The sequence below is a fragment of the Triturus cristatus genome, chromosome 5_2, assembly GCF_964204655.1.
Source record: "Triturus cristatus chromosome 5_2, aTriCri1.1, whole genome shotgun sequence".
In the NCBI taxonomy this organism is placed as follows: domain Eukaryota; kingdom Metazoa; phylum Chordata; class Amphibia; order Caudata; family Salamandridae; genus Triturus; species Triturus cristatus.
Window position 1 is genome coordinate 882286724 of NC_140588.1, and position 25420 is coordinate 882312143.

Genomic DNA, 25420 nt, shown 5'->3' on the forward strand with positions numbered 1-25420 from the left:
TGGGGACTTCAATGCAGTTGTATCAGGCCAACTCTACCGATGTCACCACGAGATATCAGCACAGCGAGCAGTTTGCACCCTGGTCTCAAACAATACACTTTCTACTCTGGTCACATCACACCTTCTCCAGAATCGACTATATCCTTATGCCCGCGCAACAGTACACGACCATACAAGAAATCAGACATCTGGCAAGGGGCATCTCCGATCACTCCCCACTGTGGGTACACCTAACAATCAGAGACAAAAGGGTCGATTGTGTAGTGCCCATTAACCCGTGGTATCTCCACAACCCCGAAGTCAAAGCCACACTAATACAAACTCTTGACCATTACTTCCAGGACAACGAAGGCACGGTAGACTCCCCTACCACCCTCTGGGAGGCTTTTAAGATGGTCACTTGGGGCCATGCTCTCTCGGCCATAGCCATCGCGCAAAGAAAAGGACAAAGAGATGACTCGTATTGAGCATAACCTCCTCCGCCTCGAGGAGGCGGCGAAGGAAGGGGAGGATCAAGCCGCCCTCCATAACCTGCGACTGAAGATAGCAGAATACAAAGCAGTCGCGACTGATGCGGCCAAAACTCTCGCAAGGGACAGAGAGGGACGCATATACAACCAAGGAGACAAAGCAGGCAAGCTGATCGCTTGGTTAGACAAGAAAAAGAGGGCGAAAAGACTGGTACCAGAGCTCCGTATTGACAGAACCCCATGACATTGTGCTTGAATTTGCAAATCACTTCAGAGTGTATCAGAGCAGTTTGGTACTACCAAAGGAGGACTCCTCCGCCCTTCTTGTAGATATCCAACTGCCTACCCTTACAGACTCAGAAAGGGAATCTTAAGATAGTGCGCTGACAAATGATGAACTTGCTACAGCAATAGGAAGTCTCCAGCCTGGAAAAGCCCTGGGCCCCAACAGACTGCCCATTGAACTTTATAAGCTTAAACCAGACAAGCTAGCCCCGTACCTTAGGAAAATGTTTGAGGACAGTAAAGATCATGGCCTACTCCAATGTATCGCCACGTTGGTCACAATACACAAGGAAGGGAAGCCGAAGGCTCCTATGGACCGATCTCCCTGTTAAATGCAGAACCCAAAATCCTGGCCAAACTGCTGGCGAACCGGCTAAGACAGGTGATAGATAAATTGGTCCACCCTGACCAATCTGGCTTCATGCCACACCGTAACACCGCGCTCAATTTGCAAAGGCTACACAGAGTGCTGGGGCGCCTGGCCACCATTCAGGATGACGCAATAGTAGTCTCACTAGATGCCACCATGGCGTTTGATACACTCTAATGGGCGTATCTAATAGCTGTCCTCAAGAAGCTGGACTTCGGCCCCAATTTTTTTAGATGGGTGCGGCTCCTCTACGCTGAACCATTGGCCCAAGTTGTAGTAAACAACAAAGTCTCTGAGGTGTTCACCCTTGGCAGGGCAACTCGACAGGGATGTCACCTCGCTTCTACTCTTCGCCCTGTCCCTCGAGCCATTAGCGGCCTGGATACGAAAAGACCCCTCCATCAGGGGGTTCAAGTGGGCGGAGGGGCGGGAGGACCGAATCTCCCTCTACGCAGACGACATCCTCTTATATCTCGCCTCTCCCCGGAAGTCACTGCGAGTTGTCCTAGATATCTTCACCAATTTCGGGAGAAACTCTGACTATAGGATTAATTGGAGCAAGTCGCTGCTATACGTTCTGCATCCTGACAGTTGCAGATGGATTTAAATACCTTGGTATTTTCATCACTACCGATGTTAAACTCCCCTCAGAGCGTAACCTTCTCCCTGATCTACAGAGGTTCAAACGAGACACCACGGGCTGGAAGACACTGTCACTATTGGGACGAGCAGCGCTCTTTAAAATGATATTACCGCGTTTCCTCTGTCCTCCAGAACTTCCCAGACCTAGTTCCGCTCAAGTTCTTCAAAGACATCGAAAGCATCCAAAGAGATCTACTATTGAATGGTAGACCGCGCATAGCGCTTCACAAGCTCACGCTCGGATGGTATGATGGAGGCCTAGGACTCCCTGACATTAAAAAGTATTACTGGATGTAGAAAGAGTTACACAAGCCCAGATCCTTGTTTTTTCCTTTATTCCTTATTCTTTTAGTGTTTTGTTCCCTTGAGGGTTTATGCCCAGGTTCCCTTGCACGCTCGGCGTAATCGGGTGCAGGAGTGTTATTTGGCTAGGGACTGGGGTTTAGGGAGGGGGGGGGGCGGGTTAGGCTTCCATGGGTGGGGCTAGGTTAAGACAAATTTGCTGTTTGCAATGTACTGGTAATGTGTATATGATTTCTTGGAGAGCCTGGGACCCGTAAAAACCGTGATACTCTAATCTGAATTAGCATTACTACAACTAAATACGGGACGTATGATTCTATGCATTGCCATGTGCTGTGACAATTGTGATGAAATATTCAATAAAAACAAGTTTGAGAAAAAAAGTATTACTGGGCGGCACACATCGCAGCCGTAAATCACTGCACTTACCGCGTTGGGGACGACCCAGGTTACAGAATGGAAAAATGGCTACTCCCAGGGGGCAGCTTCACTAGGGCGCTCTAATCCAGGCCCAACAAATACTCACTAACAGGACCTACACAACACTCAGTCCAACTCTGGCATATGGTCAATCGTAGCTTAGGCTGGGATAAAAAGCTCACGCTAGCCACTCCTCTGTGGGATTCCGAGTGCTTGGGCACACTTAAGTGGACAAGAGGCTTTGATAAATGGTACCTAATTGGGCTCTCCCGCATTGGGGATCTTTGGGGAGCGAACGGGGTGGTCTCATTCGCCTCACTCCAACAGACACACGAGCTAGCGGACACGGAATATTTTAAGATACATGCAAGTCAGACACTCCCTCCAGACTGACATCCCCACTGGGTCCTCCCCTCCAGAATCCTCTCCTCTGGAGGATAGAATGCTGCTTGGGAATCTGCCGGACAAAGCCATCTCCCTCACGTACAAAAAGCTCATTAACAACACCCCGGACCCCCTAATATCATTGAGGGAACGATGGAGGCGAGACGGCCTCGAATTAGACGATGAAGAATGGCAGGAAGCACTGTCCTCTCCTAGAGAGGTTGCTATCTCATCCAAACTGCGGCTTGTCCAGTTAAAAATTTTACACCGAATCTACATCACCGGTCCTAGGCTGGTGCTGATGGGTAGGGTTGATGAAGGACTGTGTAAGAGACCATGTGGATTAGAGGGTTCCTTTATGCAGATTATCTGGTAATGTGCGATGATTCAAGACTATTGGAAAAAAGTACATAAATGTAGGAGTGCAGTCTGGGGAGTAGAAATTCGGCCTGAAGCCAAGAGGTGCCTCCTGAATGTGTGGGAGCCCACGGACCTTAACAGCAAGGGAAAACTTTGGGCGACTCTTGGCCAAATGGTGGCCAAACAGAACATTCCCCGTCTGTGGGGAGAAGCTGCACCACCAACACTAAGTGCCTGGAAGGCAGATATGGACCGGAGTATGATTAGGGAAAAGACTGTGTATGTTGCACGTGGCTGCCCCCGAAAATGAATGGCTGTTTTGAATAATTAGAATGTGTATCGTAGCAATATCTGTGAACCTCCTCTTGTCCCCTCCCGGGACGAACTGTTATCGCCTTGATGTGCATGACTATTGAGCCTCTTGTCCTGCTATATGTAACATCAAATGCCATGTATTTATTCGATTTTAAAATGAGTGATACTGCTGCAACCAAAGATTAAATGTAAGTGATGACCAAAACCTTTTGTTTAATAAAAACAGTTTAAAAAAACATATATATATATATATATATATATATATATATATATATATATATATATATATATCTTCCCCCAGAGATCCTATTTTTTATTAAGGGTCAGTTTCCACTTGTCTCTTTAGTGGTATCAAATCTATAAAGAGAGCTAACTCTCAAGCATCTGGGGATGTCCCTACTCAGATAAAGAATCAAAGCTTATCTGTGCTTCGGGCAAACGTGTAGCTGCGCAACCAGCTAATCAATGTCGTATTGCTTATACGTAGGGCTTACAAGCAAGATACGATAGAGACCACTGGGACGAAATGGAAGAATTACTTCAGTTTCTCCTAGAGGAGCAAAGGCTCAGGATTTAGTCCAAGAAGGCAAACAAATTTCTAATGCCTCTATCAGATGCTCTCTAGATGCAGCTGACACCGCAGCTAGAGAGCTAACTACAGGCATCTTACTACGACCACATGCATGGTTACGGATATCAAGATTCAAACCTGAAGTCCAACAATCCATCCTGAATATACCTTTTGATAAACATCTGTTTGGCCCTGAAGTAGCTCTAGCGCTAGAAAAAATGAAAAAGGACACCAAAGTAGCAACATCAATGGGAGCGCTTCAATCTCCCTCAAATAGATGTTCCTTTCAGCGCTCTTTTTATAGGGTAGGGTCCAAGCCACAAGAACTGACAAACACTTCCTCCTACAAAGGCAATTCCCCAATCATCTTTTACAAGAGAATTTTTCAGAGGAGGTTGTAGGGGAAATAGTCCCGGGGGCAGACGTAAAAACATCACACCTTGCACTTCCCCTTCCTCAAGTAAACCGTGACTTCCCAACGCGTCCCTCCAACTATTCCCCACCTGTCGGAGGAAGACTTCATGACGTTCTCCCGATTTGGAAATCGATAACAACCGACAAATGGGTGCTTGGAATTATCCAACATGGTTATTGTCTGGAGCTTATCAACAATCCTCCAAACATTCCTCCTCGATCTCACAAAATGTCACCACACCACCAGCAGTTGCTTCAACAAAAAGTGCAATCTTTATTACTCAAAGGGGCTATAGAATCAGCCCCACTTCAGTACCAAGGATTAGGAATGAATTCCCTTTACTTTCTCATTACTAAAAAGGACGGCCGCTGGACGGCCTCTTGAGACCTATTCTAGATCTCCGAGAGTTCAACAAATACATATTGTCAGAGCACTCTCACATGGTAACTCTTCAACATGTACTTCCCCCTCTTGCAGCAGGGCGACTTTATGCCTACTCTAGATCTAAAAGACGCCTACTTTCATATTCGAATTCATCCCGCTCATCGCAAATACCTTAGGTTTGTGATAGTAGGCAAACCTTACCAGTTCAAGGTACTTCCATTTGTCACCACAGCCCCCAGAGTGTTCACCAAATGTCTCGCAGTATTAGCCGATCATCTCAGAATACAATGTATACATGTCTTCCCTTACCTGGTACCTGGACTCAAATCGGGCACTTAACACTGTATACTACTCACTCAGACAACAGTACACCTACTTCATCAGTTGAGTTACACAATAAATGCACAAAAATCTCACCTGTGTCCGGCACAAGTGCAATCATATCTTGGAACCTCCCTCAACACTCTCAAAGTTCTAGCCACTCCCAGTCTAGCCAGGATTCACAATATTCAGGCCACAATATTACAATTTCAACCCAATCAGTCATTATCAGCCAGAGTCTTCATGCAACTACTGGGAATGATGGCATCCTGCATTGCAATTGTACCTAATGTAAGGCTTCACATGCATCCTCTGCAAGAAGGTCTAGTGCGTCAGTGGAATCAATCACAGGGTCTATTAACCAATCTAGTGTTAGTAGACAGCTGCACCCATCTCTCTCTGCAGTGGTGGAACCCTCAAAACTTAGCAAAAGGGTGGCCTTTCATAGACCGGATTCCACAGACTATACCGATAGACACATCGTTAACAGGTTGGGGTGCCCATCTTCAACATTACACAGTGCAGGGGCTTTGGTCTGACAATCAAGTCTCCACATCAACTACCTGGAACTTCTAGCAGTGTTCTTAGCACTCAAAGCTTTTCTCACCCAACTTGTAGGCAAGACTGTCTTAGTTCGCATGGACAGCATGACAGCAATGTACTACCTACAGAAACCGGGAGTGACACACTCTCCAGCTGTCGCACCTTGCACAAAATATTTGGAATTGGGTGATTCACTACAAAATATATCTCCTACAGAACACCTTCCGGGAGTAGACAATCAGATTGCAGACCTGCTCAGCAGACACAGGCAGCAAGTACACAGATGGGAACTCTATCCCAAGTTCTTCTTCCCTACTTTCAAAAATTGGGATTTCCACAGATAGATCCGTTTGCTACAGTACTCAATGCAAGATGCCCAAACTTCGCATCCAGGTTCCCACACCAAGCATCCAAAGGCAATGCTCTATGGATGAATTGGTCAGGGATATTTGCTTACGCTTTTCCGCCTCTCCCACTAATTCCATTAATCGTTTGGAAGCTTCGACAAACGTCCTTCATACTAATCTTAGTAGCCCCCACATGGGCTCATCAACCTTGGTACACCACCCTGTTAGAACTCCCGGTGGTTCCACATCAAAAGCTACATCTCACACCCGGTCTCCTCACTCATGAAGAAATCAGACACCCATATCCCAGAGAACTCAACCTAGCAATTTGGCTCCTGAAGTCATAAAGTTTGGTTATTTACAACTACTACCAGACTGTATGAATATTCTCATAGAGGCTAGAAAGGAAATAGTTTGTCTATTGTAACAACAACATCAATTCACTTGATGCTTCTGTACAGATCATTTGTTATCTGTTACATTTACAGCAATGTCGATTAGTTTACACATCCAGTCGTCCACATCTAGCCGCGGTAGCTGCATACTTCCAAAATAGACAACACTTATCCCTATTCAGAGTACCAGTGATTAAAGGATTAAAAAGGGTGATACCACCAAAAATCCCCCTTGCTCCAGAGTGGAACTTGAATATAGTACTTGCAAGGCTAATGGGTCCACCTTTTGAACCAATGCACAAATGTCAGTTACAATTCCTATTATGGAAAGTTGCTTTCCTCATAGCGATAAGCTCACTCTGGAGAGTTGGTGAATTTCAGGCATTAACTATACAAGAGCCTTTCTTTCAACTTCAGAAAGATAGCGTGGTTCTTCGTACCAATTCTAAATTTCTCCCTAAAGTAGTTTCTGCTTTTCATATCAATTAATTAGTTGAGTTACCTGTGTTCTTTCCTCAACCTGATTCTGTAGCAGAACGAACTCTACACACTCTTGATGTTAGAAGCGCTATACTTTATTACATAGAAAGAACCAAAGAATTTAGGAAAACAAAGCAACTATTTGTTGCTTTTCCTCCACCTCACAATGGCAATCCTAGATCTCAGTCAGGTATTACAAGATGGTTTGTAAAATGTATCCAAACATTTTATATTAAAGCAAAGAAAACTTTATTACCCCCTAGAGCACATGCTACTCACAAAATTGGGGCTACTATGGCCTTCTTGGGAAGTATTCCCATAGCTGATATTTTTAAGGCAGCAACATGGTCTACACCGCACACATTCACTAAATACTATCGTGTAGATGTGTTAGCAAGACAACAGGCAAATGTAGGCCAAGCAGTACTTCAAACACTGTTTCAAACTACTACAACCACTACTTTGTGAGTTTACTGCTATATAGTCTATGCAAAGTATGAGATGTACAGCTCACATGCCTCGAAAGGATAATGTTACATTCGAGGCATATGAGCTGTAGAATTCATACTTGTGCATAGATCGCCATCTGGTGTTGGGCTCGGATGCTTGCACCTTGTTGTTGTCTTGGAAGAATTCTTTTGTAGTCACGAGATAGGTGACTCCTCCCTTGGACGATAGTGCACATGGGCATCGACTCCATCCTCAGATTGTTTTTTTCCGCCATCGGGTTCGGATGCAACTTCAGCGCTCCGGTTCAGTGCAGTGTTTTCCTATCCTTTTCGACGCGCAGACCATCGCAAACTCGACAGTATTGTTTTCGTTCACGTGCCTTTTGACTCGCTAACTCTAATTCGATTTCGTTCGTCGACACGGGCCGCTGGGCATTTCGATGCCATTCGGGCCTACAGCTAATGGAAAGGACTCCATTCAAAAATTGCCCCCAGTGTGGAGCTAAATTCCCACACATCGACCAACACAAGGTCTGCAACCTTTGTCTCTCGCCTGAACACGAAGAAAAGGATTGCCAAGCCTGCGCCTCCTTCCATTCCAAGAAAACCACCTGTGATCGCCAGGCTCGACGACACGTTATGGAGCAACAGGTTACACTGGTGCCCGAAGAAATCTTCGATGAAGGCCCCAATGTCCCAGAGGCAGACGATTCGGAGGGACTCGACATCGTATTCGAAACAGATGACTCAGACGACCACATCACTCCAGGTCGAATGAGTACAACTGCCCCTGCCCCCAATCCACTCGACAAAACAAAGGCTCTGGTCAAGACTTCGCCTGAGGGCCTTAGTCGCAACTGAAAGAAAGCTTCAGAAGCCCCGCCTCCGGGCCCGGATCTGAAGACAAAGGAAAAGCCTTCCGGCGGCTTGGTACCGAGCAAGCCACACGTCAGTGCCCCAAAAACACCATCTATGCCTAAAGCGGGAACACCTCCTACTACCGCTGTCCCCAGCCAGGCCACAGCACGGAGCACTCCGGCACCGAAAGAACAGAAGGCCTCGGATCCGAAGAAACATCCACAACCTTCGTATCTGAAAAAGATTTCGGACTCGACGCCGAAGGACTTGAAGACCCCTTCTAAGGCTTCAGAACCGAAACCGCATTCGGAACCGAAAAGGTCTGCACCGAAGGGAGATGCTGAAGAGGAAGTACTGTTCTGATGGATAGATCTGCCATTGGATTCCTCACCTTGTGAATATCCCCTGTGCCAGCATTCCACTGAACTTTTTTCCCCCAGCTCTCTACGCCGACGTGGACGTCATAATGCTTCGCCTCCGCTCGCGACCCCGTATGATGTCACCGGAGCCATAAGAGAACCACGTCAGCGTGATGACGTCAGTTCCCTTTTTTTCCGCGCCATCGACGCATAACGGTTTTCCAGCACTCTCCTGCTACTTTGTACTCTTGTAGTGGTTATTGTTTCTGGATTCACCAAGTCTTCGACGAGGAAATCTGGTTTCAAACCTTGTAGGGAATGTGGGGGGCACATGTCGATGACTGACCCCCATGAGGATTGTTTGTGGTGTCTTTTTTCTGACCACGATGTGGAGGACTGTTCCAGCTGCAGAAGAATGAACTCCAAGGCCCTGAAGGAGAGAGAGGCGAAACTCTTCATGGCCAAAGCAAAGAAGGAAAGAAGAGGTAGGAAGAAGCAGAAATCGAGGCCGGAGTCGTCGACTTCGCACTCTTCGAAGTCGAATAAACACAAGAAGAGGAAGCAGAGCTCTCGGCGCCGGTCTTCGAGGAGTAAGACTTCAAGATCGCCGTCGCCATCCAAGTAAGGATGTTGTATCTCCTTCTCCATCTCCTAGGAGGTCTCCAGAGAGGTCGCCTTCGCCGAAGCGGACTCCGACGCGGTCCCAGGCGCAGTCACCGGCGCCAGTGGAGTCTTCTGCTTCTGACGATGAGCAGGAACAAGAGAGAGCTTTCTCCAGGACCAGCTGATCCTGCAGCGCTTGGTGAGGACACTTCGCCTCCGGTTCCGGGTACTCCTCGACCGGATTCAGAATCCATCCCTTATCCGCAGTTCCCGGCGCCGGGTGCAGATTCAACGCATTTCCTTAATGCGATGTATGGGATTTTTCATCGGGCTGCCTTCCCATCCGGCGCACCATCTGGTCCCGTGGGTCCTATGGCATACACCTTGGGAGTGCTGCAGCATTATGCTCAGGCCCCGTTTATGCCCTTTTTGCCGATGGCTCCTTCGTGGCAGTTTCCGGCACCGTCTGGTGATCCATCTCGACTTTGGCTGTAGCGGCCTTCTTCAGAAGCCTTCCTCGACGCCGTTGTTGACTCCTTCGGCTCCGCGCCCGGTGCCGCCGACTCCGGCGCCGCCGACTCCACGTTCGGTTCCACCGACTCCGCGTACGGCGGTTCCGTTCTGGAAGGTGAGGTGGACGCATCTTCTGATGACTTTGAAGTCATTCAGGATGCTAGTGGTCTTGATACCACTCCGGAGTGGGAGCATTCTTCGACCAGGTCTTCGCCACTACAAGAATTGGCCCCCTATCATTCAGTTATCAAGAAGGCCGCAGAGTTGCTGGACTTGCAGTTACCCTCTGCTCAATATAAGCCAAACCTCCTGACTGAAGTCGAATGTTGAACCCTTGTTGCGTTTTAATGAGGCTATCTTAGAGCCTGTAATAGATGTTTGGCGTAAGCCACTCTCTTTGCCTGCAGTCTCCAGACAGGTGGCAAAGAGGTATAGGGTGGCTCCGGGGGATCCAAGCTTTCTTTCTTTCTTCCCTCCCTTCTCCAGAAAGCCTTGTGGTGCAAGCTTCATGTTCGAAGCATTCTTCAGGCGCCTTCCCTCAGACTTCTGCGGATAGGGATTCTAAAAAGACTGGTCAAGCTGCCAGAAAGGTCTTTTCTTCAGGGAGCATGGCACTTAAATCTACTAATGCCACTTATTTGCTAGGGCGCTATGTTCATGCACTGATGGACTCCATGAAATTATTAGCCCCTAAGTTGCCAGAAGGAGAGAAAGCTTATTTTATGGAGGTGGTCACTGACACTCAGGCTGCTGCAAGGCAGGTGATTCAGTCGGGACTGGACACGGCTGATTCTGTGGCAAGGATAATGAGGTCTTCGATAGCCACTAAGAGGCAAGCGTGGCTTCGTTCTTCTGGCTTCTCTACTGATGTTCAAGCCACTTTGGTAGAATTGCCTTTTGATGGAGAAAAACTTTTTGGCGAGAAGGCTGATTCTGCCTTGCAAAGATTTAAAGATAGCAGGGTTACGGCTAAATCTTTGGGGCTACAGACTCCTGCTAAGGGATTTGGTCTTAAGAAATTTAGAGGCTTTGGGAGATCCTCATTTCGTTCCTTCCGGCAACCTCAGCAGCAGCAACAGCAGAATCCCCTCTATAGGTCGTATAGAGGAAGGCAAAGGGGACGGAGAGGTTCTGGCCGCAACCCATCTTCATCATCTGCCTCCTCTTCACCCAATGAAGCTTCAGGGAAGCAGCCCTAGATCCCCCATCCTAGATCATGTGAGACCTGTGGGGGGGGTCGGGTGTCCCACTTTCTGCGAGGTTGGAAATCTGTTACGGCCGACCTTTGGGTTTTAAACTTCGTGGAGACTGGGTACGCCCTTCCCTTTCGGGAGTTTCCTCCCCCTTACCCTCCTTGTCAAGGTTTTTGCTCTGAGGACCATCTGCTTCTTTTGCAGAAGGAGGTTCTTGCATTGCTACAAAAAGGTGCAATAGAGGTGGTTCCGGAGCAGGAAAGGGGTCAGGGGTGCTACTCCCGGTATTTCCTGATTCCCAAGAAGGACGGCAGATTGCGTCCAATCCTGGACCTCAGAGTCTTGAATTTTTACCTGAAACAGCAGAAATTTAAGATGCTGACCCTTGCGCAGGTTCTTCAAGCGTTGCAGCAAGGAGACTGGATGGTGTCGATCGACTTGCAGGATGCGTATTTCTACATCCCAATCCTGAAGTCGCACAGGAAGTATCTCCGTTTTACGGTTGGGTCGCAACACTACCAGTTTGCGGTCCTCTCGTTTGGTCTTACTACCGCACCTCTAGTCTTCACGAAGGTGATGGCAGTGGTGGCTGCTCATCTCAGGAGGTCGGGGATTCCAGTTTTTCCATACCTGGACGACTGGCTTCTGAAAGCGAAGTTCCCGTAGATGGTGCAGAATCATCTGCAGGTAACATCTCGGCTGTTATTCGACTTGGGTTTTTCAATCAATGTGCCCAAATCTCACCTTGTGCCCTCTCAACGCAACCTGTTCATAGGGGCGGTACTGGACACTACTGTGTGTCGAGCATTTCCTCCTCCTCAAAGGATTCTCGACATTCAGGAGATGATCCCTTTATTCCAAAATGGAGCGGTTGTTCCAGTTCTGAAGGTCCTTCGTCTGCTCGGTCTGTTCGCCTCTTGCATTCTGTTGGTCAACCATGCACGCTGGCACATGAGGGCGCTCCAGTGGTGCCTCCGCAGGCAGTGGTATCAGCACAAAGGAGATCTCAGGGAGAAGCTGCAGCGGATCTATCTTGGAGCGCGGAGGGCAATCTGTCTCGAGGAAAGCCCTTTCATCTACCTCCATCGGTGGCCACAGTGATAACGGATGCATCCACTTTAGGGTGGGGTGCGCATCTGGGGGATCTGGAAATCAAAGGTCTTTGGTCTCCAGAGGAAAGGTTGCTTCACATCAACCTTCTGGAATTGCGGGCGATTCGTTTGGCTCTCAAGGCCTTCCTCCCTTCCCTTCGCGGTCAGTCGTTTCAAGTCCTGACACACCACTACCGCGATGTGGTATGTCAACAAGCAGGGAGGGGTAGGGTCGTTTCGTCTCTGTAGGGAGGCGTTACGACTTTGGTCCTGGGTTCAGGATCATTGGATTTGCTTGATGGCAAATCATCTGGCCGGGGTGCTAAACGTTCGTGCGGACAGTCTCAGTCGGCAGTTCTCCGCCGACCACGAGTGGAGGCTTCATCCGGAGGTGGTTCGTCACGTCTTTCGGACGTGTGGCAACTTCTCGGATGGACCTATTTGCCACCCGCGAGAACGCGCATTGCCCATAATTCTGCAGTCTCCAGTTTCTGATGCAGGGGGTGTTGGGGGACGCGTTTCAGTTGAGTTGGGGCTCACAACTCCTTTACGCATTTCCTCCCATACCTTTGATTCCTCGGGTTCTGAGGAAGATTCGCCGAGACCGGGCCCAAGTTATTTTGGTCGCCCCGGATTGGCCAAGAAGGGTGTGGTACACAGATCTTCTTCTCCACCTTTCCTCGTGCCCTCCGCTCCGTCTCCCTCTTAGGGCAGACCTCCTCTCGCAGTTGGAGGGGCAGGTTCTACACCCCCCCCCCCCTCCAGAGCTTATACCTTCATGCCTGGATAACGGGGCAACCTGAATTCCTTCTCTCTCCCGCCTGATGTGTTGGATGTTATTTTATCGGCCAGGCGACACTCCTACAGGTGGTCTAAGTTTGTGAAATGGTGTGGGGAGAGATCCATTGACCCTTTAAAGGCCCATCTTTCCAATGTGCTTCAGTTTGCTCTTACCTTGGCTCAACAGGGCTGTGCTGTGGCCACGGTTAAGGACTATCTATCAACCTTATCGGCTTTTCTGTGTCTTCCAGATCAGCCGTCTTTATTTAAATCTCCTATTGTTTTAAGATTTATCAACGGCCTTACTAATAGGTTGCCACCTACTCCTTTTGTAATGCCACAGTGGGTCCTTAATCTTGTCTTAACTTTCTTGATGGGGTCCCCTTTTGAGCCCCTTCATAGTTGTCCTTTGAGGCTGTTGTCTTTTAAGACAGTCTTTCTTATAGCCATAACCTCGGCAAGAAGGGTGAGTGAGCTGCAAGCTCTTAGTTCAAAACCCCCGTTTTTATCCTTGCATGCTTAAGGATGGTACTCAGGACCATGGCTGCTTTCCTACCTAAGGTAGTTACTCCCTTTCATCTGGGGCAGTCTATTACTCTCCCTGTTTTTTATCCACCTCCTCATCCCTCCAAGGAGAAGGAAAGACTTCATCGTCTGGACCCAAAAAGAGCTGTGAGCTTTTACTTTGACAGAACGAAAGACTTTCATTTAGACGATCAGCTCTTCGTAGGCTATGTTGGACAGTCTAAAGGAAAAGCAGTGCACAAGCGCACTCTGTCCAGATGGATCATCCTGGCCATCAAGATCTGCTACGCCCTGGCTGGTAAGGTTCCTCCTGAGGGTATTAGAGCTCATTCAACTAGAGCCAAGTCTTCTACCTCTGCTTTGGCCAGGGGTGTTCCTGTGGCAGACATTTGTAAAGCCGCGACTTGGGCCTTCCTCCATACCTTCGCAAAACATTATTGCTTAGACTCTGAGATGAGGCGGGAGGGCCATTTCATGCGCTCTGTCTTGCAAGACTTTTTGGTATAGGAAGGTGGACACCCTCCTCCGGGAGTGGGACTGCTGTGGGAATCTATTCACAAGGTGAGGAATCCACTGGCAGATGTATCCATCAGAAGAACAAGTTACTTACCTTCGGTAACGCTTTTTCTGGTGGATACAGTATCTGTCTGTGGATTCCTCACTGGTCCACCTTTGTATACCTTAAAGTATGCCTTGTTTGACATGTTGTTTTATCTGGTACACTTTTAGGAAATGCTTTTGTTCCTTCGCTTTCCTTTTTTAGGTCTCGCCTAGCTATTGGGTTTACGCAATCGCTATGCGAGACTCTAGTAATAGGGGCATTTCAAAGTGCTCCCCAAAGTGGATTGCATGGCGAGCACGCGCACAATCACGTGCATCATGCCGCCATGCAATCCGTTTGGGGAAGCGCTTCAGCCCACTTGCGCGTTAACGTGTAGCCACAGCCTCGGCATCATACTTCAAAGGGTCCGCTCCCCCACCTGGAATGCGCTCCCCGCCACAGCATGCCGAGAGATTGTTTCCTCATGGCGCCTCTCACAACTGTCCCTCCCCCACCACAGGTCTAGTCTCACGGACGCATTGCCATCCATCGATTTCACTTTCATGCCCGTGTTCTCTTTGCCTTTCAGCACACAGCCCGCCCTCCCCCTCCGTGTTTTCTTGCAGCTTTGCCCAGATCTGAGTCTCAAACAACCAAAATAATAAGTTTACCCTGCACGCTTTCTGCACTTACAAAGTTAACATATGCCGTGCTCATTTCCTTTTCATCCTTCTAAGGTCGATAACGTTAGCTCCATTAATTCTGCGTCTAAGGATTTAAATAACCATGTTTTCGTGCAACATTAGGCACTTCACACACACAGCCCCACTGCTCACACACACAGGCATCAAGGCAGCAACAGAATGCTCTGAGCCCCACCAGTGTTTGCCACACACACATGCCTCTCCATCTCGTGTTTTCTTCCAGCTTTGGCCCGTGTTCTCTTTGCCTTTCAGCACTCAGCTTCCCCGTAACCACCATTTAACTAACATCCTGCCACACTCATTCCATTTTCATCCTCGCTTTCACTTTCATGCCCGTGTTCTCTTTGCCTTTCAGCACACAGCTTCTCCGTAGCCACCATTTAACGACCATCCTGCCGTAAACACCATTTAACTACCATCCTTTTAGTTAAAATAAAAGAATTGCCTCTAAGGGTTTAAGGAACCATAGAAATACAAGGCATGGCAACATACACTCCGAATGCCACTCAGAGCCACATAATTACATGCCACATAACTACAATGCACTCAATACAACAGACACTCCAAAAACCAATCAGTGCCACATAGTTACACACCACATAATTACACAGCGCTCAATGCCACATACACTTCAAATACCACTCGGCGCCACATAATTCCACACCACATAATTACACTACACTCAATGCCACATGCACTCCAAATAACACTCAGTGCCAATATATTACAATGCAAACAATGCAAGATACACTCAAATTAACACTCAATGCCACATAATTACACGCCACTAAAATCAACATACACTCCACACAAAACCACTCAGTGCCACATAATTATATTCTACATAATTACTCTATCGCCCTCACTCTCTGTCTTATCTATCTCTATCTATCTATCTATCTATCTATCTATCTATCGGACTATTGCACTCTGTCTATCTATCGCATCACCACAGCATCACTCAAGGGCACCACTACATCACTATGCGCTACCACAGCATCAATTAACGCCACAGCATCACTCGACACCACCACAACATCACTCACTGCCACCACAGTATCAATCTGTACAACCATTCAACAACAACTGGCTCTAATATGTTCTCTCAATATTTAGGCTTTATTACAAATGGCACAAAAAAAATGATAATATTTAACTTCTGTTCTTGGATTTTAGGCGCAATTAAATACACTAAACATAATCTTCACGAGTTATTAACAAAAGTTTAAACGATTGCCATTATAATTTACATTATTTAAGTATTAATTATTTGCAAAAATTAAAAACCATTGTTATTTTTAATATCAATACATCTAAGTCACGTAAATACAACACATATTGCATTACAAATGCTATAGGTGTCACATTTGCAACAGTTACAACTATTGACTTTGTACATTAGAAAGCTAGTAATTTCAATATTTTCAATACCAACACATAAATAGAAAATTAGTCAATTTACAATACAAAAAGCTCAAACTTTCCTAATGCGAGACCTATTGCATTGCAAATGCTTGTTATATATGTACTCAATTTACAATACAAAAAGCTCAAACCTTCCTAATGCGAGACCTATTGCATTGCAAATGCTTGTTATATATGTACTATGTATACTGTGTATACTTTGAATCTGTTGTCGGTCCGCCTGTTCGCCTCGGAGGCACGGAAAAAATGGGTGAAACTGACGTCATCACGGCGACGTGGCTCTCTTATGGCTCCGGTGACGTCATACAGAGTCACGAGCGGAGCCGAAGCATTATGACGTCCACGTCGGCGTAGAGAGCTGGGGAAAAATGATCCGTGGAATGCTGGTGCAGGGGATATTCACAAAGTGAGGAATCCACAGGCAGATACTGTATCCACCAGAAAAAGCGTTACCGAAGGTAAGTAACTTGTTCTTTCGCCCGGATCCTATCGATCTGAAACAAAAAACATTGCATTTGGACCCTAAAACATGCCATATTGTCAATATCCCACGGAACAAGAGAAAATTGGACACCCTACACATTCCTGAGGTGCCTGTGAAGAAAAAAGACTGTGCAACTTCACCATTAACACCCTCTTCTCCTGTTCTTCTTACTAAACCTCTTTCTCCTCCAAAGTCTCCCATACCTCCTCCATACTCACCACCACCACAAGATGATGATGACCTAGGGGATGGGGGTGGAAATAATGACCCTTACAATGATCCTGATGATGACACTAACATACCACAGGACACATGGAACGACTGCAATGACCTTGTAGATCTTCCTGATACAGATACATACCCAAGAAGGTCATCTCCCCTAGACGACAACATTGGGTAGCATTCAGACCCCACAGAGGAAGACTTCCTCGTAGACACTTTTGCACAGTCACAAAGGACAGTACAAACATTACCAATTCTAAAAGGTGTCGTCAGACATGCTCCAGACGTCTTCAAAGACCCTGTCAGGACCAGGATTCTCAATCCTCGGATTGAGAAAAAATATAAACCCGCCCCTAATGATCCCACCGACATTAAAAGCCAACTACCCTTAATTTCCCTGGTGGTGACCAATGCTAGGAACCGTGCCAACTCTCAGACCTCCGGTGATGCTCCACCTCCAGACAAAGAGTCTAAATTACTAGACGCTTCAGGCAAAAGAGTTGCCTCCCAGGCAACTAATCACTGGAGGATAGTTAATGCACAAGCATTACTTGCCAGGTACGACAGGGCTCACTATGACAACCTTGATAGCCTAATGCTACATTTACCTGACCAATACAAGGCCAAAGCCAATGATCTGATTCAGGAGGCCAAGTTGATAACAAACGCATCCATTTGATGTGCCCTCGATGTAGCAGACACCACATCTAGATCAATCAACACTAGTGTGTTATTATGAAGGCACGCATGGTTGGGCATTTTTGGGTTAAAACAAGAAGTGCAGACTACTATCCTGAATCAGCCCTTCAATCCGGAACAACCTTTTGGCCCAGCTGTAGACACAGCCTTAGAAAAAATGAAAAAAGATACTGAGACTGCAAAATCAATGGGAGCATTACAGTCTCCATCTACACGAGGCTCCTTTTGTCGCTCCTTTTATAGGGGCGCATCCAATAACATCAGCACAGACACCACTTCCTCCTCCTATAAAAGTCCCACACAAACATCCCCCAACAAGGGATATTTCAGAGGCAGATACAGGGGAAATAATAACCGGGAAAGGCCGAGGTAACAATACTTGTACCTCCCCCACTAACAAACAGTGACTTCCCTCCACTACCTCCAGACCATTCCACTACAGTCGGAGGAAGACTCTCACAGTTCCTACCTGCCTGGAATTCCATCACTACAGACAAGTGGGTAAGACCAATTATCCAGTATGGTTACTGCCTGGAACTTACTGCAACTCCCCCCAACATACTACCCAAACAGCGTCCAATGTCCACGGAACGCCTAACGCTCCTCAAACAAGATGTTCTCTCCATGCTTCAGAAGCACGCAATAGAACCAGTTCCCCTAGAACTTCAAGGGACAGGGGTTTACTCCCTGTACTTTCTAATCCCCGAGAGGGATGGTACTATCAAGCCAATACTGGACCTCAGACCTCTCAACTTCTACATACAGTAAGATCATTTTCACATGATCAGTCTACAACAGGTCCTTCCACTACTCCAACAAGGTGACTTCCTTGCCACACTAGATCTCAAGGACGCCTACTTGCATATTCCCATATACCCTGCTCACAGGAAATATCTAAGGTTCACAGTGGACGGCCAACACTATCGGTTCAAGGTTCTCCATTCGGAGTAACCACAGGACCCAGGGTCTTCACCAAGTGTCTCGCGGTAGTGGCCGCACACTTGCGGAGGCAGCAGATCCATGTGTTCCCATGCCTGGACGATTGGCTGATAAAAGCCAAATCACACAGTCCGTGTGTTCATCACACTCGCCAAACAATTCAGCTGCTACATGACTTGGCGTTCACAATAAACCACACCAAGTCACACCTTCAGCCCTCCCACTTACATCAGTATCTAGGGGCCACAATAGACCCTTCCTAAGGTCTAGCATACCCCAATCCAGTCAGGATAGCCAGTATGTAGACTCATCACAAAATTTCAACCCCAGCACTCCCTTCCAGCTCGAGTGTTTATGCAGCTCATAGGAATGATGGCCTCTTGCATTTTCCTAGTACCTCACGCAAGACTTCAGATGCGCCCCTTACAGCAATGCTTACCACGTCAGTGGAATCAAGGTCAACTTACAGATCTGGTGTTGGTGGACAGCCGCACACATCGCTCTCTGCAGTGGTGGAACACACAAAACCTTTCCAGAGGGCGGACGTTCTTAGAGCCAGTTCCACAGATAGTGCTAACAGACGCATCACTCACCGGCTGGGGAGCCCATCTTCTAAACCACACAACTCTGGGCAGGTGGACCACTCAACAAAAAGTGCTCCACATCAATCACCTAGAATTCCTATCAATATTTCTAGCGTTAGTCATTCCAATCACATCTCCTCAACAAGGCTGTCCTGGTCCGCACAGACAATATGACAGCAATGTACTACATACAGAAACAAGGAGGAAAACATTCTTTACAGCTATCTCACCTGGCGCAAAACATATGGAGATGAACAATTCCACAAAAAATATATCTTCTCGCAGAACATCTTCCAGGAGTGCGCAATCAGATTGCAGATCTGCTAAGTCATCAGACACAGCAGATACTCGAGTGGGAAATTCATCCTCAAGTTCTTCAAGCATTTTTCCACATGTGGGGTCACCGAGACATAGATCTGTTCGCCGCACACACAAATGCAAAATGCCCAACCTTCGCCTCTAGGTTCTAACACCCGTTGTCCAAGGGCAATGCGATATGGATGAACTGGTCAGGCAGATTTGCGTACGCTTTTCCGCCACTCCCACTCATTCCGCTAGTAGTGTGCAAGCAAAAGCAACAGTCTCTCAAAATTATCCTAGTTGCTCCCACATGGGCACGGCAACCGTGGTTCACAACACTCCTCGAACTCTCAGTAGTTCCACACTAAAAATGACGTCTCTCCCAAGACTGCTCACGCAGAACCATGGAGAGATAAGAAACCCAGATCCAGCACAACTGAATCTAGCAATCTGGCTCCTGAAGTCCTAGAGTTCGGGTACCTTAACCTCCCACCAGACTGTATGAACATTAACAAAAAAGCCAGACGCCCTACTACTAGAGCTTGCTATGCAGCCAAATGGAAGCAGTTCGTCATTTACTGCAATAACAAAATTGACCCGCTAGATGCTTCCATTCAGAACATCATTTGCTACTTACTGCATTTACAAAGAAGACCGAGACTCAAACCCAGTTCCCCAGGTCGAGCGCCTTAGCCGCCTCTCCCCATTGAGGCCCTTCATTATTAACAAAGAAGTTTCTAAGGGCAGGGGAGGAAAAAGGGAGAGGGAGGCGCTGCCCACCTGACTCGGGGGAGATCGATGGGGAGGTCTGCAGTTCTTTCCCACACAAGGTATCAAAAGAGGATTGAATTGTTATGATCTTCGTATGGAAGAAATTTGCTAACTTTCCAATCGGCTGAGGGAGAGGAGTGTCTTCTCGCAGCACTAGGTGAAGAGAAGCTTTTCACAATACTGAAAATTTCTCTGCTTTTGTTCCCTGCAGACTCAATTTTAGATGCAAAGAAGCTCTTCTTAACTTCCTGTATCCTTTTATGGTAGTCTGTTAAGGCTTTTTTTATCATTTCTTTTATTTTCCTCGTTAAAATCTTTCCTCCATACTCTTTCCTGACGTTTGCAATCCCTTCTACATTGTCGCAGGATATCATTGAACCAAGGAGCTGAGCATCTGGCAACTTTAAGGGAGTGAGAGATCAAAGGGACAAGGCCTAGGTGACCCATCTTACTAGGGCCTCGGCATCCCTCTCTATATTGTCGCTCGGCATAAGAGGGTGTTGGTCTAATTCATATTTGAGGGCAGCCGGGGTAATTCTGTGAAAAGGCCTAGATGTCAATGGCGGCTGCTTGGCTTGGGTCAGCGGACGCTTTATTAATTTCCGTAACCTAAAACCCACCAAGTAGTGGTCTAACCATAGTAGAGGCATAGGGGCCTCCGTCTGAATTTTGCAGTTGGAAAATATTTGATCAAAGGTGTGGCCTTTATCATGCGTAGGGGCAAAAACATATGTAACAAGATTAAGCGCGTCCAGAGATTCCAACAGAGACGGTGTCAGGGATATCCTGTTTGTCCATATGTACTTTAAAATCCCCCAAGACATGGAAATGTTTAAATCTGGAGGCCAGTGGCGCGATGGCATCGCTAAGGGACTTCAGGAAGTCCCCTATGTGGCCCGGGGTCTATATATCAGGACTCCAGCTAAGCATTGATGGGGGGGGGGGGGGGGGGGGGGGAAGAGTGTGGCCTGAAAACAAAGGCACTCAGCCCCTTCAATTTCTTCCATAGGAATGCACGTGATGGAGACATCCAACTTGCTAATAAATGCAACTCCCCCCCCCCCCCCTTACTTCCAGCGCGATCCTTCCTCAAAATGGAGTAACCTGGGGGAATTGCTGTAGCAATTGTCGGATTCGACGTATCATATAGCCATGTTTCAGTCAGAAGCAGAAAATCGGGTTCTGCCTCGCATATCAGATCATAAATGTGTAAATCATGTTTATTTAACGAACAACAATTGAGCAGGAGGGCATTAATGTGCTCTTATTTGTGACACTGAAGCCTGACTATGCGCGGAATTTCTCTGCATATTGGCTGCTGGCGTGCTGTCTATGGTATAATTAGTGGCTCCCCAGCTGCAATAATGACAACACGGGAGTGAGTCCACTATCCACAATTCGATAACATTCCTACACCTAAATATGGAGCCCGGTTCCATAAGAGCCGCTCTGCCGTAAGTTAGTACCTTATCCAGTTGTTGTAAAAAACTGGCAGAGTTTCCAGCCGCATCCGGAATGCTGTCAGGCACAGACGGGCTTGCCTTCGGCGCGCGGCCGGTCCACCATCCGATTTAAATACCGTGACCCTGCCTGGAAATGACGAGGGCAGGGGATGGAGCCACGTCCCTCCACAACAAGCGGCCAGTAAAGACCGTGGTGGACCGGGGACTGGCTTAATCTATAAAGTGCAGTGTGCGCGCAATCGGAGGTACAGTTTTATACGTTAAAAACAAATTAGCAATGTAAAAACTGTTTTAAAAATGTGCCCAATACAATCAGAGTCAAAGTTCTGAGCGCGAGAATTCCTCTTGGCGTGCAGCGGTCTGTCTGGCCTTTGGGACCTTATAAGTGTTTAGCCATGCAGCACATTATCACCCACCGGGCAGATTTCTGTAATGGAACTAGTACTTGTGTAAAGTGCTTTGATACCTTCATTCGTGCTACATAATGCAAAAAATAAAAAGGATTGAAAGGAGAAGCGCTTGCAGATTTCTGAGGTGGAGGAGCGAAAAGATGCACTCTGTAGAGTTATGCTGTACCTACCTGCTGTAGAAGTTTGGTTTTTCTCCACAACAGTTAGGGTAAAATGCTGATTGCTAAATTTGTTTTGTTTAACCAAAAGCATGATCATCCGGTCAACAAATGATTAGGCATCACAATGTAGCTATTTACTGAAACCCCATGAGGATCGTTCCATTCCTTCCCAAGAAATGAGTGGTCTTTAAGGAGCTTTAACTACTATAGCAGCTGCTTGTTGCCTTCCAGGGTAAGCTTGTTGGCCAAGGCCCGCTCATTAGACAGTGCTAACGATTCCGCTGAAAAGTAAGGTGTCACCGTAATTGATTTCGTTTCTGTTCCTTTGTGCTTTAGAGAAAACGAAAGCGCACTCTTGTGGAGGTGGGGTGGAGGGGAAGCGCCTTCTAATGAAAGCATCAAGGTCTGGAAATGAAACCTAACCCAAAACAGATGGCAGCCTGCACGCCACTGCTGCTGGCTTCTATTATATAATGCCAGTACAAAATCAGAAAGCAAGCACAGTAGAGAAAATCAGGAGCCGTGTGTGTAAGCAGAAGCCTTGCTACCTCTGCCGTCACTGTCAAAACACGATTCTACTGCCCTCCTCCTTCTACAAGTCAACAGCAATGGGCCTAGCATGACCGCGAATGCACAATTTCTCATTGCATACAGAGCATTGGCATGACTGTGCATGTGCAGGGAGGACTGTTTAAAAAGAATGGCGCGTGAGAGAAGCAGGGGTGAGTGAGCACGGCAGCGCGGCGAACACGCTAATTAAAAACACATGATGACATGCCCCGAACAGATGGCGCCTGTGCTCGAAACTGCAAGCCGTAGGCCGTGGGCGGATACATTTCCTGGGAAAGGTGGGATATGCACCCGCCTTTGCCCAATTACGTGCTGTCTTTTTAGAAAGACTCCCGCAAACCCAATAGACAAAAAGGCACAAAAAAAACACACGCACGAGCATGTGAAAAGTCCAGAGATCGTTTTCCTAGAGCAGCGCATGTGCACTGCGCTAGCTCGACCTAAAAATCTTTACGGTCCACAAGCATTGAAGTTTGCACTTTCACATAATTTTCCATGTCTTTCTAATTTCAATTTCAGAGCGAGACATGATCATTTTTGCTCAGCCGTACTTGTCTCTTAGCAGGTCTGGCCCGTGAAGTTTTTCTTTAGGCTTTCCCATTTTGTAAACTTGTATTCTTAAATAATGTGAATGGGAAGTCTACAACAGCTTTCAAAGTGCTCTGGAGAAGTCAAATAGTTAGCTCAAAGCACTAAAAATGTTAAATGAAGTCCGAAAGTTAGACCTTAGTGGCTTATTGTATGGTCATCCTACCTGTCCATGCTGGAAGGTCTGGATTCTCAAAATTTCAAGTTTGTTTAATTTGCGGATGACTGCAGGTAATGTTTTCTTAAGATTTTGAAAATAGTGGGAGTGACAGTGTGGTAGGCAGTCCGAGAAAGCAGGAAGGTGTAGTTTATTTGGTGATGAAGATGATGGGGATGTGGATGAGGGATGTCAGAGTGGATGGGACCAGAAAGGGATTGTTTAATGTTAGGACGAGACAAACAATAGGGCGAGTTGCTCGTCCTGAAGAGGAGGAAAGAGATAAGAGGTGCTGAGAGCAAAGTGATTTGTCAATGAGTTATAGACTTTGAAATGTATCTGAGAAGATTGCAAAAAATTACAACAAAAGTGAGCACAGAAGAGCGGTCTTGTTGTACTTTTGAAAAAAATTGATTTTGTTATAATTAATGCAATTATTTATTTCTGCTTGTCTGAAATTAGGACGCATTCAATAGTTATTGGCACATAATGTATTTGGCTCAGGATTGCCTATCTCGTAAGGCAAAACAGCTAACTTGCTATTAAAAAAGTGTTTTGGAACCCAGAACTTGAATTTCTGTCACTCTGGCCCCACTAAATGCCAAGTTTGTTTTCCATAAACAAATTAAAGCGCTTTTTTAAATTTAGGTCGTATTGAATCTAGATTAGTAAAAAAAACTTGATACAATTTGCCTTTCGCCTCTTCTAGGTTTGCATGTGAATTTCCCATTGTTATCTAGCAAACTGTTTTGCCACTGATTGAGGTCTCCTATATCTTGATGACTGGGACGTGGCCCAGAAATCTCACTTTGAATCTTTTCAGAGTCCTTTCCACTACAGCCTCCATAGACACTCCCAACATACTGCCTGCAGTCATTTGTTAAATATACCAAACCAGTGTTTGCTGCCTTGCTGTTGTTGAACTCCACTTTCTTACTGCTGCGTAATTTCAGGCTATGTAGTTATTACGTGTACAGAACCACATGGAATTAAGAGTGGGTGGAGGAAGTCTTTCATAAGCAGTCCTACAATGCAATGTTAATAATAATACAGATATCTAATACTGTATGCTTTTTCTTCAGGTGTTGTCGTGGATTCACCCAGAGAACCAATCTGTTATCATGCGTTGCAGTCAACCACTTGTTGGAATGAGTGGGAAACGAAATCGAGAGGACGAGAAGTATTTAGATATTATAAGGGATGCGAATGGGAAAACTGCAAAACTTACTATATTTGATGCAAGACCTAGCGTAAATGCTGTTGCCAATAAGGTAAGAGGGTTTTTTTTAAACCTTTTTTATTGCATTTCAGAACCATAAATGTGTTCGAGGCATATGAGCTGCAGATTACACACTTTTGCATAGATCGCCATCTGTTGTTGGGCCCGGATGTTTGCAGTTTTTTTCCTCTTGGAAAGTCTTTGGAAGTTACGAGGTCGTTGACTCCTCCTTTGGATCGTATTGCGCAAGGGCTACGGCTCCATCCTCAGATTGTTTTTTTCCACCATCGGGCTCGGATGGGATCTTCGCACTCCGGTCCCGAACAGCTTTCAGTTCGATGATCGACGCGCAATCCTCACCCCAATCGCTGTATGGTTTCGATCACGATCTCTTCAATCAACGCGCTTTCTCATCGATACAAACCTTCGGTTCCAGTCGTCGACGGCGGCCTTTGGGCCTACCCAGGCTCCGGTCCCGGCTCATGGAAAGAACTCCATTCAAAAAGTGCCCTCAATGTGGGTCCAAATTTCCCCACACCGATCTTCATGAGGTGTGCCACCTTTGCCCTTCCCCGGAACACGAGGCTCGAGACTGTCCAGCCTGTAAGTCTTTCCGATCTAAAAAGACTATTCGGGACCGAAGAGCCAGAAGGAACATGGCACACTCCTCGACGTCCATTCCAGTCGACATCTTCGGAGACGACATCGACTATCCGAAACATCATCGTACTGAAGAGGACCTCGTCCGCGCTTCCGAGGCTGACGAGTCAGATGTCGAGGACATCACCCCGTCGCAGAGGGTCGTGA

At 46.8% G+C, this 25420-nt stretch overlaps 1 protein-coding gene across 2 annotated transcripts in view; it reads left to right on the forward strand.

Moving 5' to 3' along the window:
• MTM1 (myotubularin 1) overlaps window positions 1–25420 on the forward strand; it is a 431918-nt gene that overhangs the window by 192733 nt on the left and 213765 nt on the right. For both annotated transcript variants that reach the window (XM_085608013.1, XM_085608015.1), the window contains exon 9: window positions 24477–24665. In XM_085608013.1, coding sequence (XP_085464139.1) covers window positions 24477–24665 — 189 coding nt within the window. The remainder of the gene's footprint in view (window positions 1–24476; window positions 24666–25420) is intronic.